This window comes from Bufo bufo, chromosome 6, assembly GCF_905171765.1.
Source record: "Bufo bufo chromosome 6, aBufBuf1.1, whole genome shotgun sequence".
NCBI classification, from domain to species: domain Eukaryota; kingdom Metazoa; phylum Chordata; class Amphibia; order Anura; family Bufonidae; genus Bufo; species Bufo bufo.
In genome coordinates, this window is record NC_053394.1 from 357,896,997 (window position 1) to 357,911,733 (window position 14,737).

The 14,737-nt window shown below is 43.5% G+C and overlaps 1 protein-coding gene across 2 annotated transcripts in view; it reads left to right on the forward strand.

The window, feature by feature from the left end:
* The window catches only part of UNK (unk zinc finger), a 79,072-nt gene that overhangs the window by 38,058 nt on the left and 26,277 nt on the right, over window positions 1-14,737 (forward strand). For both annotated transcript variants that reach the window (XM_040438806.1, XM_040438807.1), the window contains 7 exons: window positions 3,667-3,876; window positions 9,560-9,736; window positions 9,890-10,020; window positions 10,787-10,922; window positions 12,758-12,875; window positions 12,953-13,037; window positions 13,197-13,339. In XM_040438806.1, coding sequence (XP_040294740.1) covers window positions 3,667-3,876; window positions 9,560-9,736; window positions 9,890-10,020; window positions 10,787-10,922; window positions 12,758-12,875; window positions 12,953-13,037; window positions 13,197-13,339 — 1,000 coding nt within the window. The remainder of the gene's footprint in view (window positions 1-3,666; window positions 3,877-9,559; window positions 9,737-9,889; window positions 10,021-10,786; window positions 10,923-12,757; window positions 12,876-12,952; window positions 13,038-13,196; window positions 13,340-14,737) is intronic.

Here is a 14,737-nt window from a genome sequence, read left to right on the forward strand (position 1 = left end):
GTGGTTTTGGCGCAGTTTTTATTTATTTATTTTTACAGCGTTTACCGGAGGGAGACTTTTTTATAGAGCAGATCGTTACGGATGTGGCAATACCTAATATGTCTACTTTTTCTTATTTATTTAAAGGGATTCTGTCATCAAAATTTAGGCCTATAACCTAAACATATGGCGAGGTCCCTACTAATGGCTCTACAATCATATAAAACAGGTTTATATCACCTGTCACTCACGTCACAAATGTGTCCAAGGGGACGTCTCACGATGCAGGGTGCCCGGCTGCAGCCATCTCATTTTGGTGCCCAGCGCCGCCTTCTGAATTGCTCAAACCTGCCTTGACGCATGCGCAGGTCGCTGCCAGGAGTCCGCACAGGCGCATCAAGTTATACCTAGTGCGCACGCGCGGGATCTGGCTGAGGAGAGCGGACGTTAGAGACGCGGCGATGAACTGAGGTAGGCGGCTCTAATGAAAGGGAGGGCAGGGATTTCAATTCAGAAGGTGGCGCTGGGCACCAAAACGAGATGGCTGCAGCCGGGCACCCTGCATCATGAGACGTCCCCTTGGACACATTTGTGACGTGAGTGACAGGTGATATAAACCTGTTTTATATGATTATAGAGCCACAGGCGCATTTGATAAGGTCACTTTAGGATTCAGTGTATTAGTAGGGACCTCGCCATATGTTTAGGTTATAGGCCTAAATTCTGATGACAGAATCCCTTTAAGTTTTACACAATAATATTATTATTTCGGTTTCAAAAATGCTATTTTAGTGTATCCATAGTCTGAGAGCCATAGCTTTTTTTATTTTTTGACCGATTGTCTTAGGTAAGGACTCATTTTTTGCGGGATGAGGTGACGGTTTGGTACTATTTTGGGGGGTATATGCCTTTTTGATCGCTTGGTGTTGCAATTTTTGTGATGTAAGGTGACAAAAATGGGTTCTTTTTATTTTATTTTTACATAGTTGTTTTTTTTTGTCTTTTTTTTATGGTGTTCACCTGAAAGGTTAGGTCATGTGATATTTTTATAGAGCTGGTTGTTACGGATGTGGAGATACCTAATATGTTTGTTTTTTTTTTCATGTATTTCACTTTAGCGTAATAATAGCAGTTTTGAAACAAAAAAATTGTGTTTTAATGTCTCCATGTTCTGAGAGCTATAGTTTTTTTTATTTTTTGGGCGATTTTCTTATGTAGGGGTTCATTTTTTGTGGGATGAGGTGACGGTTTTATTGATACCATTTTCTGGGACATATGCCTTTTTGTTAGCTTGGTGTTGCACTTTTTGTGATGTAAGGTGACCAAAATTTTTTATGTTGTTTATAGGACAGGGTGGATCATGTGATATATTCATAGAGCCGGTCATTACGGACGCGGCAATACCTAATATGTGTGTGTTATTTATTTGTTATATTTTTTTTTTTCTGTTTTTTTTATTATAAAATAAGGGGAAAGGGGCGTTATTTCTTTTTACTTTATTAATTTTATTAAAAACACTTTTTTACTTTTTTTTTTTTTTTTTTTCTTTACTTTATTTCTGATCACTTTTGGGGGTCTGATCCCCTCTGCAATGCATTACAATACATCTGTATTGTAATGCATTGCCTGTTCATGTACCACAGTGAGTCATACACTAACAGGTTGCCTAGGAGACCCAGCCTGAGGCTGAATCTCCTCGGCCCCCGTAGAAGGCAGGTCCCGATCCCGTGCAAGGCATTGGGCAGCCTCTGCATGGCATCGGGCTGCCATCTGACCCATCGAGTCCCCGCCACAGCAGCGCGGGGACTCTATGCGCTCCCTCACCCGACACAAACCCCTTCTATGTTGAGGTCTGCGCAGACTGCGGCATAGAAGGGGTTAATCCACCGGCATCGGCTTTTACAGCGATGGCGGTGGATACAGCAGGGGCCCGGCTACCAGGGACTGCCGGGCCCCTGCAGTGATCGCGCGCGCACCGCTCCGGTGCCCGCCCGATTACCATGACGTACTATTACGTCATGGAAGCCACTGCGTTCCCGCAATAGTACGTCATGTGTCGGGAAGGGGTTGTACCAAGTTTAGAAGTGGTTAGGGGATAACTGACCGCTGGGACCCCTACTGATCCTGAGAATAGGAGCTCCGTTTCCCTTACCTGATGAGGAGGGAGGTCTGACTTGCACCTTGATGCTCCATTCATTCTCTATGGGAGCGCCGAAAATAGACGAGCTAACTCCAGCAGTCCTGTAAAGAATGAATGGAGCAGTAAGTAAGATGCCTGACAATCCCAGGACTGGTGGGGGTTCCAGCAGTCGGTCCCCCCCCCCCCACCTTCCCCAACGATTAGTTAGTTATCCCCTATTCTCGGACAGGGGATAACTTCTAAACTTGGCACAACCCCTAGTTGGAGATTTTTTCTTATTATTGCATTGTATTCATTTTAAGTGAAAAAAAAAAAAAAAAAAAAAAAAAAAATATATATATATATATATATATATATATATTTTTTTTTTTCAGTTTCTATAAAAAAAATGTTGAATGTTGAAGTGTGCAGCCTTCAGTTTCTTTAGTTGCAGGATCTGAATTTTTACTCTGTTCCGTCAGGCATCTCAGCTGACGGCTCCTTATCTCTGCTCTCTGACCTTTTTATAAACACTCATTATAGCTCAGTTCTTATCTTACTGATAAGAATGTTACCCTGATGCCGGCTCCGCAGAATTGGGCGCTGCACTTTGTATTCAGCAGCTGTCAATCTGCGCTTAGTGACACCCTCTGACTAATAGAACTATACCACTAAGTCATTGTTTACAGTTTGTATTTATAGTAAGGAGTCTGGCATTGCATTATCTCCTGTTTGATCATTTGATAAGTAAACCTATCCTCCGCATAAGATCCCTGTAATAGGAAGGTTTGTGTACCTGTTACGGCCGGTCGTCATGTGTCTCAGCTGACGTCAACCTGGGGGAGTATCTCAGTTGGAGCCCTCCTACCTCCCAAGTAGGGTCAAGATGATTGACCGAGTCGTATCCCAGTGGGCAGAGCCGCTTGGTTAAATCATCCTGGTTTCGGCGGCCGCTTCATGGCCACACAAGTGCCTAGAGCACTGCCACGTGTGAGAGGTGGCGTGCTCGCTTTATGTTTGTCTGTCTGTAAAAATTACGTGATGCTGGCAAAAAAAACAGTTTTTAGGCTCCTGATGAGGTGTGTTCACTAGAAACGCGTTGAGCCAGCGTTTAATTGTAGCCAGTTTTAGCAGACGACTAGAATATGGTGGCGACAAATAGTTTTTTATGTTAGTCAGTGGTGAGGGAGTTGGAGCATTATACTAGGGTGTTGGAGGTTAGTAGGCTCCAATTGAAGACCAATTTGAAAAAATTATTTTTAGCCCAAAATGAGTAAAATCATAAAAAGAAATTGCCTCGGAAAGTGTCTGACAGTCTAGAAGGAGTTGGGGACCTCTGGTAATAAGTATAATGAGAAGGATAGTATAACTGGTCTTTGACGTCTTGTGGTCCCCTCACATCTGGATGATTTACAATATATATCTTATTTTTTTTTGCTCACTTGCAGTCCTGTTTCCGCCATGTATTTGGGGTCACGGTTAGGCTCTGTACCTCTATGGAACTACTAGCTTGGTTTACAATACACAATACTTATTCTCCTCACCGGTTGCTCTGCTTGTTTCCCCAGGTACCTGAAAGAGTTTCGGACGGAGCAGTGCCCGCTCTTTGTGCAACACAAGTGCACCCAGCATCGGCCCTACACCTGTTTCCACTGGCACTTTGTTAACCAGAGAAGGCGGAGATCTGTGAGACGTAGGGACGGGACCTTTAACTACAGCCCGGATATTTACTGCACCAAATACGATGAAACGTCAGGCCTGTGTCCTGAAGGAGACGAGTGAGTTCTTCTGTAGTGCTTTAGCGTCTTACCACAGTATGTTTGCCTGAGCAGCTGCAAGATCTTTCCTGTGAGTGTTGTTATTTGCCTGAGCGCTTTACGCTGTTTTATATATGTGTAGTAGTCATTTAAAGGTGTATCCACCCCCTCTTCACTGTTAGATCGTTGTACGGTCTGACCACTGGGACCTCCACCCTTCATGACAACTGGCGTTCCGTATCCCCCATTTGAATGGAGCGATAGTTGAGCATGCTTCATCCAAAGATTATCAAGTGCTGTACTCAGGGGGTGGGACAGGACATACAGTATCATGACCGCAGTGGTCAAACCGCCACTGATCTATCGATTAACCCCAATTCAGTGGATTAAAGGGGTAGTCTCATCTGAGACATTGGTGGCAAATCGTTAGGAAGATAGGTGTGGGTCTCACCTCTGAGTTCCACACCTGTCTCCAGGACGGGACCCCCAAAATGAGCGGTGAGCACTGCTCAGTCAGTCCCATAGAAGTGAATAGAGCGGTGGTCGCACTTGCACGGTGCGTTCTCCTTTTGTTTCTATGGGACTGCTGAAAATAGCTGAGCTATTTTCGGAAGTCCCATAGAAATGAATGGAGAGCACTCCACGCACGTGCAGTACTCTCTTTCCTGTTTTAGAAATAGGTGCGGCTTCCCCCCACCTATCTGACTTTGAAGGCATATCCTAGTGGTATGCCATCAAAGTCCCAGATGAAACAACCCCTTTAATTTTGAATGGAATACTCCTTTAAGGGCCTTGGATAAAGGGATCGTTTAACGAAGATTAACCCTTGTGGGGTAGACAGTCCAGCTTCAGTAAGGCCTCTTTCACACGAGCGTTACGGATTGTATCAGGATCGGTTCAGACAGAAACTGATGGTTTTGCATGCAAGTTCAATCAGTGCATGCGTTTTTTCAGTCCGGATTGTACCCAGATTGCATGTGTTTTTAACACGCGCAAAATAAAACGGAAGAATAACACTCTACATCCCCAGCAACCATCAGTGAAAAACACATTGCATCTGGATGTCTTCCGTTTCACTTCTGTGTAGCCAGGGCCTGAAAAACTCGCAATTTTTTATTTTTATTTTTTCCCTGAACGCAGAGATGATGCATGAAAAACTTTGAGAAATTAGATAACCCCTTAAGGACCCGCCAATGTTTTTTATTTTTTTGATTAATTTTTTTATTATTAAGACCCATAGATTTATTTTTTTACTTTTCCATTCATAAGCTTCATGAGGGCTTATTTATTTGCAGGACAAGTTGTATTTTTACTGGCACCATTAAATTCACTATATCTTGTATGGAAAAATGGGAAAAGAATTCTTTTTTTCAGGTGAAATAAAATAAAAAATAATTTCCATCATTGTTTTCGGGTTTTGTTTTTACGGCGTTTGCTATACGCTAAAAATGACACAATGAGCTAATTCTGAATGTCGGTAAGATTACGCCGATACCAAATTTAGGCTACATCTGCGCTTTCCCTTTCCTCTATTGAGATCCCTCATAGGATCGCAATAGCGCGGGAAAACGCTTCCGTTTTGTCACTGTTCATTATCAATGGGAACTGAACGGAACTGAATGCACCGTCCCCTTCCCCGTCCACACCACGCCCACTTTTTTAGACCTGGCATGAGCCACGAAAAGTCGCAGATTGCGGCACACATAACCTTTGCATAATATAGGCGTATTTCTGATTGTAAATGACCCCCTCAGTTCTTGAATTTGATGTTGTTGGAAGCAGGAAAGATGGACAAATGTTAAAGTAAATGATCCAAAACTCAACTTTTCAAGAATAAAATACATTTATTGTAATAAAACTACATGAAATAAAATAATCTCCAATTTGTTATTTTTTTTTCTGTATTCTGTTCTTGTCCCCACAAAATGAAATCCATTAAGATTACGGTAAATACTAAAGCATAAATATTGTAAACTTCTGCATCCTGATTAGAATCTCATTAAAAAAGACAACATTTCAGATGCTTCCACGTTTTTTTCGGGGAGTTTTTGGGCTTGTATATAATGCTATGACATTAATGTGTTTTACAAGCTTTTATTTGGGGGGGGGAGGTATTTTTTTAAACAGTTTTTATTAACATTTTGAAATTGAATGAGGTTGTCTCATGGATTTATCATGTAGACAAAGTTAATAAATGCCATTTGCTGAAGCGAGACAACTATTTTACCGAAAACAAATCTGGAATACAGTGGGCTCCATTCACATATCCGTAATAATGGGTCCGTATCCGTTACGCAAATTGCGGGAACGGGTGCGGACCCATTCATTCTCTATGGGGACGGAACGGTTGCGGAGAGCACACTATGTGCTCTTCGCATCCGCATTTCCGGAGCACGTCGCCGATCTTCCGGTCCGCGGCTCCCGAAAAAAATAGAACATGTTCTATTCTTGTCTGCAATTGTGGACAAGATTAGGCATTTTCTATTATAGTGCCGGCGATGTGCGGTTCGCAAAATGCGTAACGCACATTGCCGGTGTCCGTGTTTTGTGGATCCGCAAAACACATACGGACGTGTGAATGGACCTTTAGGGTACTTTCACACTTGCAGCAGAGTGATCCGGCAAGCAGTTCCGTTGCCTGAACTGCCTGCCAGATCCTTAAAAACGTATGCCAACTGATGGCATTTGTAAGACTGATCAGGATCCTGATCAGTCTTACAAATGCATTGAAATGCCGGATCTGTCTGTCCGGTGTCATCCGGAAAAACGGATCTGGCATTTATTATTTTCACATTTTTTCGGTCTGTGCATGCGCAGAGCGGAAGGACGGATCCAGCATTGCGGTATTTTGAATGCCGGATCCGGCACTAATACATTCCTATGGAAAAAAAATGCTGGAACCAGCATTCAGGCAAGTGTTCAGTTTTTTTTGGCCGGAGATAAAACCGTAGCATGCTGCGGTATGATCTCCGTCCTGAACAGTCAAAAAGACTGAACTGAAGACATCCTGATGCATCCTGAACGGAATGCTCTCCATTCAGAATGCATGGGGATAAAACTGATCAGTTATTTTCCAGTATAGAGCCCCTAGGACGGAACTCGGTGCCGTATAAGAAAAACGCTAGTGTGAAAGTACCCTTAGGCCTCATGCACACGACAGTATTTTTTCACGGTCCGCAAAACGGGGTTCCGTTGTTCCGTTTCCGTGTGTCTTCCTTGATTTTTGGAGGATCACCAGACATGAAAAGTGAAAAAAATATCTAAGTCAAGTTTGCCTTGAAAATTTATAGGAAAAAAACGGACACGGATCACGGACGCGGATGACAATCTTGTTTGTCTCCGTGTTTTTTCACGGACCCATTGACTTGAATGGGTCCGCAAACCGTTGTCCGTGAAAAAAATAGGACAGGTCTTGTTTTTTTGACGGACTGGAAACACGGATCACGGACGCGGATGACAAACGGTGCATTTTCCGAGTTTTCAACGGACCCATTGAAAGTCAATTGGTCCGCAAAAAATCACGGAAAGCGGAACAACGGACACGGAACACAACAACGGTCGTGTGCATGAGGCCTTATACAGCATGTGGATAATGGAGAACAGTAACACAAGAAGAAATACAACAGTATCAACAGTCAACACTTCAGAAGTAGAAAACAAGTACAGTCATAAAATGTTAACCAAGCCACAAGGGTTCGTGAGACATACACGTATGAAACGTGAGTCACGAATCTATGTGCATTGTCCCCACTGGAAATGAGCAATACGTGTAGAAGACGCGGCGGGCGTAGGGTTAGTGCACCAACCCTCACCTGCACTAGACAGAAGAAGAGGAGAGGGCAATAAAGATCAGGACCTTCAAAGACATGGAGGGTCACCCGTTGTCAGTGGTCTTTTTCTGGAACCATGAATGCAGCTTATTTTGGGTTTCCAAAGAAGCAATGCAATATATTTACCCCATACCTTTAAAAAAAAAAAAAAAAGCATTTATTGGGGTTATCCGAGATGTGGCTGCCACTTCACGTGCTGTACATTTCCCATGTGATCCCGGCCTGGGATTACAACCTCCAGTGCATGCGTGAGTCTGCATCTCTCACTAGTGCTTTAGTAAGAGATTCAGACTCGCGCATGCGCTGCATGTTGTAATACCAAGCCGGGATCACTTGCCGAAAGTCCTGGAAGTGGCGACCGCGTCTTGAATAATACCTTTAACCTTTCGCTCCTTGTGTTGAGCAGCTTCTATCCAATCCATTTTCATAATAAAAGATAACTTCTCAAGGAAAAAAATAATAGAGGAGGGAAGAGGTCGTTTCTAGACTTGAAACAGGGGCGTAGCTATAGGGGGTGCAGAGGTAGCAGTCGCTACCGGGCCCAGGAGCCTGAGGGGGGCCAAAGACCCTTGTGCTGCATAAGAAGTCACTGATATTATAGAACAGGGATCAGCAACCTTCGGCACTCCAGCTGTGGTGAAACTACAACTCCCAGCATGCAAACTTGCTTGGCTGCTCTTGGAACTCCCATATAAGTCAATGGAGCATGCTGGGAGTTGTAGTTTCACCACAGCTGGAGTGCCGGAGGTTGCTGATCTCTGTTATAGAAAGTGCATGCTGGTCAAGTTACACATCTGGCTGGAGAAAAGGGGTTAGGTCAAGAATTTGGCATGGGGGTGGGGTTGCCGTTTAAATTTTTGCCTCAGGCAGCAGGAAGGCTATGTGCTTCCCTGCCCCCGGCCACAAAGCACCGAGGGAAGGGGGCCCAGGATGAACTCTTGCACCAGGGCCCATGACCTTTTAGCTACACCCCTGACTTGAAATATTGCTTTTCTCGCTGCTGCAGAAACCGTGTGCAAAAGTCCTTTTTAGGGATATGTTTGCCTTTTTTTTTTTTTTTTTGTCACACCTCAAAAATTTGTGACACCCAAAGCGTGCTGCGATTTGGGGAAAAAGAAATTATAAGCGAAAGAAGCAAACTAGGAAACTGTCTTCAAGTGACATGTGTTTGTAGGGCATTCGGTAATCTTCTACGGGCCGGCAAATAACATCTGGTTGTGGGATTTTTTTATTTAAAAAAAAAAAAAGACAAATTTTTTGGGGAAAAAAACATAAGAGTGCAATCACCTTTAGGCGACGTTTTTAACGGCGCAGAAGAACGAAAATAACGGAAGTGCACATAAGTGATTCGAACGGAAATGAACAGATCCTATTGACTATAATAAGATCCGTTCGGTTTCTGTTCTCAGATGTGAACATAGCCTTACAATTGAACTTCCTGCTGTTGGTTTTAAAAAGCAATGGCTGCCACAAAGACTCCAGATACTGTAACTCTCCAGCTGACCCTATGAGACCGACATTGTGGCTCCCATGGGAATGAATAGAGAGACTGACTTCCTGTCCGCACATAAGACACAGGGTCAGTTGGAGAGTCAGAGTGATGGTTACATGACACAGCTGAGGATCAGAAGGGAGAAGATAATTCACAAATACAGCCACTAGGAAGAGAGATGTACAATTTACATCATGTACCTGTCTGACAGGACCGAGAATAAAAATGTTGTCGGGGTGCTTCTTTAATGTAAAGATTCCTCATTCTTCGATAATAAAAAAAAAAAAATAATTGGTTGTTGTTTTTTTAGGTTTTAGTTTTTTGGTGCATTTCTAGGAACCTCCCTAATCCCATGTCATTCCATCCTTTGTCTTTTGCCCAGTTGTCCTTTCCTGCACAGAACAACAGGTGACACAGAAAGAAGATACCACCTGCGATATTACAAAACGGGCATCTGCATCCATGAGACGGACTCTAAGGGTCATTGCACCAAGAATGGGCAGCACTGCGCCTTTGCCCACGGTCCCCACGATCTCCGCTCGCCAGTATATGACATAAGGTAACCGGCACAATTTATTTATTGCTCCCAGTACTTTACCTGTATGATAAAAGGCATCTGACTGTGTGCGGTACTTCTCAACGCCAGAATTGCCTGGTGAACTACTGTCAGAGAGGCAGCGATTTACAGAATATTCTTATCTCCCTTCTGTAGAGAGCTTCAGGCTATGGAGGCCCTGCAGAATGGACAGCCATCCCTGGATGGAAGCCTGGAAGGACAAACTGCAGTGGCAGCTAGTCATGCCATGATAGAGAAGATTCTGGGAGAGGAACCACGCTGGCAGGGTGAGAGGCATAAGGTGGCCATGCACCTTAGACAGCTGTCAGTCAAAGGCTTGTTCTGCTGACCGCTATACCGTCCCACCGCCCCATACACTTGCAGCCTTGGCTTAGCTGAGCATACATGGGTTTCCGATAGGTAGCAGGCCATAAGCAGCTGGAAGATGCCTCTACGCAAGACATCAGATGTCTCAAGCGAGATAAAGGCTGCTAGAGACTGGACACCCTGATACACATTCCATACCTGTCAGATTTAACCGATGTTGGTCTAATGTGTATGGGCACCTTCAGCGCAATATGCAAAGGGCTAGTAATGTCGGAGGGAACGAAGAAGATCTTTCTTTGGCGTGTATTATTGCTGTTTCAGAATTAGAAACTGCAGCAGTTTACATTAAAGAGTTTTTGATATGTCGTAAAAAGTCTATTGAGTTCGTCTACAGTCTTGCTCTTAGCAGCGAGGAGAAGCTGCACTTGGCTGAGTGCTTCTGACCACTCGTTCTAGCAATCGGGGAGGGGGGGGGGGGCTCAGAGCTGGGACCCCCACCGACCAACACTTCTGATATGTCCTTATTAAAAATTGTAGGTACTCTTTAACATATCCCCAAGATTGATTGGAGCAATACCTAGCGAACTCCATTCTTCATGCTAAAAAGTAGCCTTGCATCTAACATGTGAAATAGGAAAAATCATGGATGGTGCCTGGATGCCTTGTAACACAGTAAACATATATGGAATGGTTTTTATGCCGAGAATTATGTCCGCTTGTCTGCAGACACTACATATGTGCTTGGGCACTACAAGACAGAACAGTGCAAAAAGCCTCCCCGGCTCTGCCGTCAAGGATATGCATGTCCCTATTACCACAATAGCAAGGACCGCAGGAGGAGTCCACGCCAAAACAAATACAGGTAGGAAATGAAGCACGTGGAGGTCTCTGACCTTCATTGCTGAGAAAGCAGCGTACCTCACCGCTGCAGTGTTCTCACTCCAATGAGACGCACATATTGCTATCTTAGCATTTCTCTTGGTGCAATATATTCCGAGATGCAGTGGACAGCTTTGAATTGTAACCCTTAGGATACCGGAGGTTTTTTCGTTTTGCGTTTTCATTTTTCTTTCCTATCTTCCTTGAGCCAGAACTTTTTTTTATATATATTTTCATTCACATAGCTGTATAGGGCTTATTTTTTGCGGGACAAGTTGTACATTCTAATGACACCATTAATTATGGCACACAATGTAGTAGTAAGCGGTAAAAAAAATTCCAAATGGGGTGGAATTGGAAAAAAACAACACAATTCTTCCACCATTTTATGGGTTTTGTTCCCACGGCGTTCCGTTTGCAGCAATACTGTCCCATGCCCTTTATTCTCTGGGTCAGTACGATTACAACGATACCCCCTATGTATAGGTTTTTAATGTCTAAATAGTGTAAAAATAAATGTACATTTCGAAACAAAAAATATTTTTTACATCACCATACTCTGACCCCCCCCATAACTTTTCTTTTTTTTTTATAGTTATATCTACTGAGCTATGTGGGGGCTCATTTTTTGCGGGACAATCTGTAGTTTTTATTGATACCATTTTGGAGTATGTGTCTTTTTGATCACATTTTATTACCTTTTTCTTTTTCACCTATGACCGCACCCCTGGAGAGACCGCCTCCACCTCCTCAGGACAAGAAAAAGGGACCAGAACCGCCTTTTAAAGGAGGGATCATCCCCTCTATCTCCAGTTCTGTTTCCTGTCCTAAGGGGCAGGAGGGAATCGAATCCGCTGGAAGATATCAAGGAAAGAGCTGCGGGGGCCCCGGCTATAAAAATTGTGTGTGGAGGGTTACCCCGTGTGGCATATATATTTAAAAGTTAAAAAAAAAAAAATTATTAGGTTGTTACGATGTTGGAGGGGATGATCCCTCCTTTAAAAGGCGGTTCTGGTTCCTGTTTCCTGTCCTGAGGAGGTGGAGGCGGTCTCTCCAGGGGTGCTGTCATAGGTTCAAAGAAAATCGGTAAGTGTAATCTAATATTTTTTGGGTAAGAGAAGTAATGAAAAAATGGCAAATAGGCCATTTTGACCCTTTTTTCCGTTACGCAAATTTTTTTTATATTTTAATAGTACGGGTGTTTTCGGTCGCGGTGATACCCATGATGTTTATATTTTTTGTTATTTATGTATTTATTTTTTATACGGAAATATTTATACTGAAACTTAAAAATTTTTTATATATTTTTAGCAGGTTTTTTTTTTTTGTAATGATTTTGAAGCTCGTGTTTGAGAGTACAAAATCCAAATGTCTTTTTTTAAATTCTGAATCTGAACAGTCATGGATTTTTAAAATCCAGTTATTGCTCAGAATTGCCTATTTATGTTGGCTTTAATGCCCTCAGCCTCTTCACCCGCAGGCCATGACGCCTGCTGCACATGTGGGCGTGATGTCTGCCTATTACTCTAGCACCGTACATGTACAGCACTGGTAGCAAAAGGGTTAAAAAAAAAATGAAAAATTGATGGGATAATGTAAAAGTTTTTCATTTATTTCAAAGCTGGTCATCATGTGCCATTCATCTTGGGATATCTTGAGCCAAGAGGAACCCAGTCTACATTGCATTCACAATTCTGCTGGCGTCCTAGCATTGCCTGCTGGCTCAATGTCTGACAAGTCTCCGACGCTCTGTTTGTTCAGCTCTGTACGTTCTCAAACACATTCCGTTTTTTTTATTAATGTGACTTATTATTTTAGGTCTTCCCCTTGTCCAAGTGTAAAACATGGAGATGAATGGGGAGACCCCAGTAAGTGCGAAAGTGGGGACTCCTGTCAATATTGCCACACCAGAACAGAGCAGCAATTTCATCCGGAGGTAATGGCGTTTCTTGGTTTGCTCATTGTGTCGCCCTGATTCTAGAGAGTTTGGTAATCTCCTGTCATCTTTTACAGATCTACAAGTCAACAAAATGCAATGACATGCAGCAGTCGGGAAGCTGTCCACGTGGGCCTTTCTGTGCCTTCGCACACGTTGAACGTATGTGGCTCTGTTAATGCATTTTGCAGGGTTGGGAGGGGGATACCACCTGTAGAAATTATGGCGTGATACTTTGCAAAATGATTTTACCTTCCAGATATTCATATTTTTTTGTCAGCTTGGCAAAAGTTCTCTAATAATGCGCCAATCTTGTTACAGAATCTCTTCTTTGTGACGATCTCCAGTCTGCGTCATCTGTGTCAAGCCCAACACAAACTGGACCTATTATGTATATGCCATCTGCCGCAGGAGACTCTGTCCCTGTGAGCCCCTCTAGTCCACATGCTCCAGACTTCAGCAATGTACGTCTTTTTCATTCTGCATCCCAATATGCCATTTGTAGCAGACGGACTTGCCCAGGTCCGCTGCAGACAGCCATGTAGCTTTTGTCCAAGAATCTTGTTCTATTTCTCTTTAGAATTTCTTGTTACTTCTCTAAATAATAGGGGTTGTCTTTTTTGCCCTAGAAGGGCTCCCCAACTATTTCCCCACAGTTTAGAGCTCCTCCTTGGGGGTTTTCACAGGATAAATGAAATGTGTGGCCTTTCTGTATAAGGCTAGCTTCACACTAGCGCTAGAGATCTGACAGGCTGTCCCCTGTCAAATCTCTCTGCATTCTGGCATTGCTGGAAGCTCCGAAAGTCTCCGTCCAGCCCCATTAACTGTAATGAGGATCGGCAGAGATCCGCAGCAGTGGTTTTCTTCCGGCCGATTCTCTGCATATTTTCCAGGTTGCGCCCAGATCTCTGCCGGTCCCCATTATTGTTCATGCGGCCAGGCTGAGACTTTCAAGCTTTCGGCAATGTCGAAATGCAGAGAGATTCAGCAGGCTATTCCCTGCCAGATCTCTAGCTCTAGTGTGAAGCTAGCTTCACACATGGACATGGCAGGTCCTCCAGAACAAAATACACTCTTTCTAGCAGCTCTCTGGTTAAGGATGTTGTCCCAAAAAGGCCATTGATCACCTATGTATGGGACACATAATATATGATTGCTGGGACCCCCACGTATCCCTAGAACAGGGGTCACCAGCCCACTGTTTCTCCTCAGTGAGAAGGACTTTGAATGGATCGGCGGTCAGTTTTGAACAGTGCCGTTCCATTTAATGCCTGTGGGGTTTGCCGAAACGGTTAAGTACAGCGATCAACAGATTTTGGCAGCCATATAGACATTGAATGGAGTGGCACTGTGTATGTGTGACCTCTATTCCAGTCATGCTCCTCCTCACTGTGGTTGAGCAGTAATTTGGAATGGGTGGCTCAGGTCCTGTTCGGGTGGTTCCAGCAATGGGGCCCCCAGTGACCCCGTGGATAGGTGATACATTTCCTTTGTGGAACAATATTTAATAGAGGAGGGTCTTGTTAGAAATCCCTATTAGAGTATCTGCAAATTAGTCTTTTAAACTTGACAACCTCGAAGATGGAAATCTTGCACACTCCAAAAAAAGGTAGAAAACCATGTGAAGGAAAGCAGATGTAAAGCCCATAGCCATTGCTTTATTCCTGACAGATCTTGCCATTTTAAGAAAAATAGATTTTTCTCCAAATAATTCCTTTAAATAATGCGTAGTACTGGGAATGTCTAACTGACTTCTGACCTTGTTGCCCAATGTTAATATGTGGGTGAAGGGAGTCGTTGATGCCAACTTATAGATCTCTGTGACTTTGTGCTTTCAATCATATATGTGCACCATTTTAGGT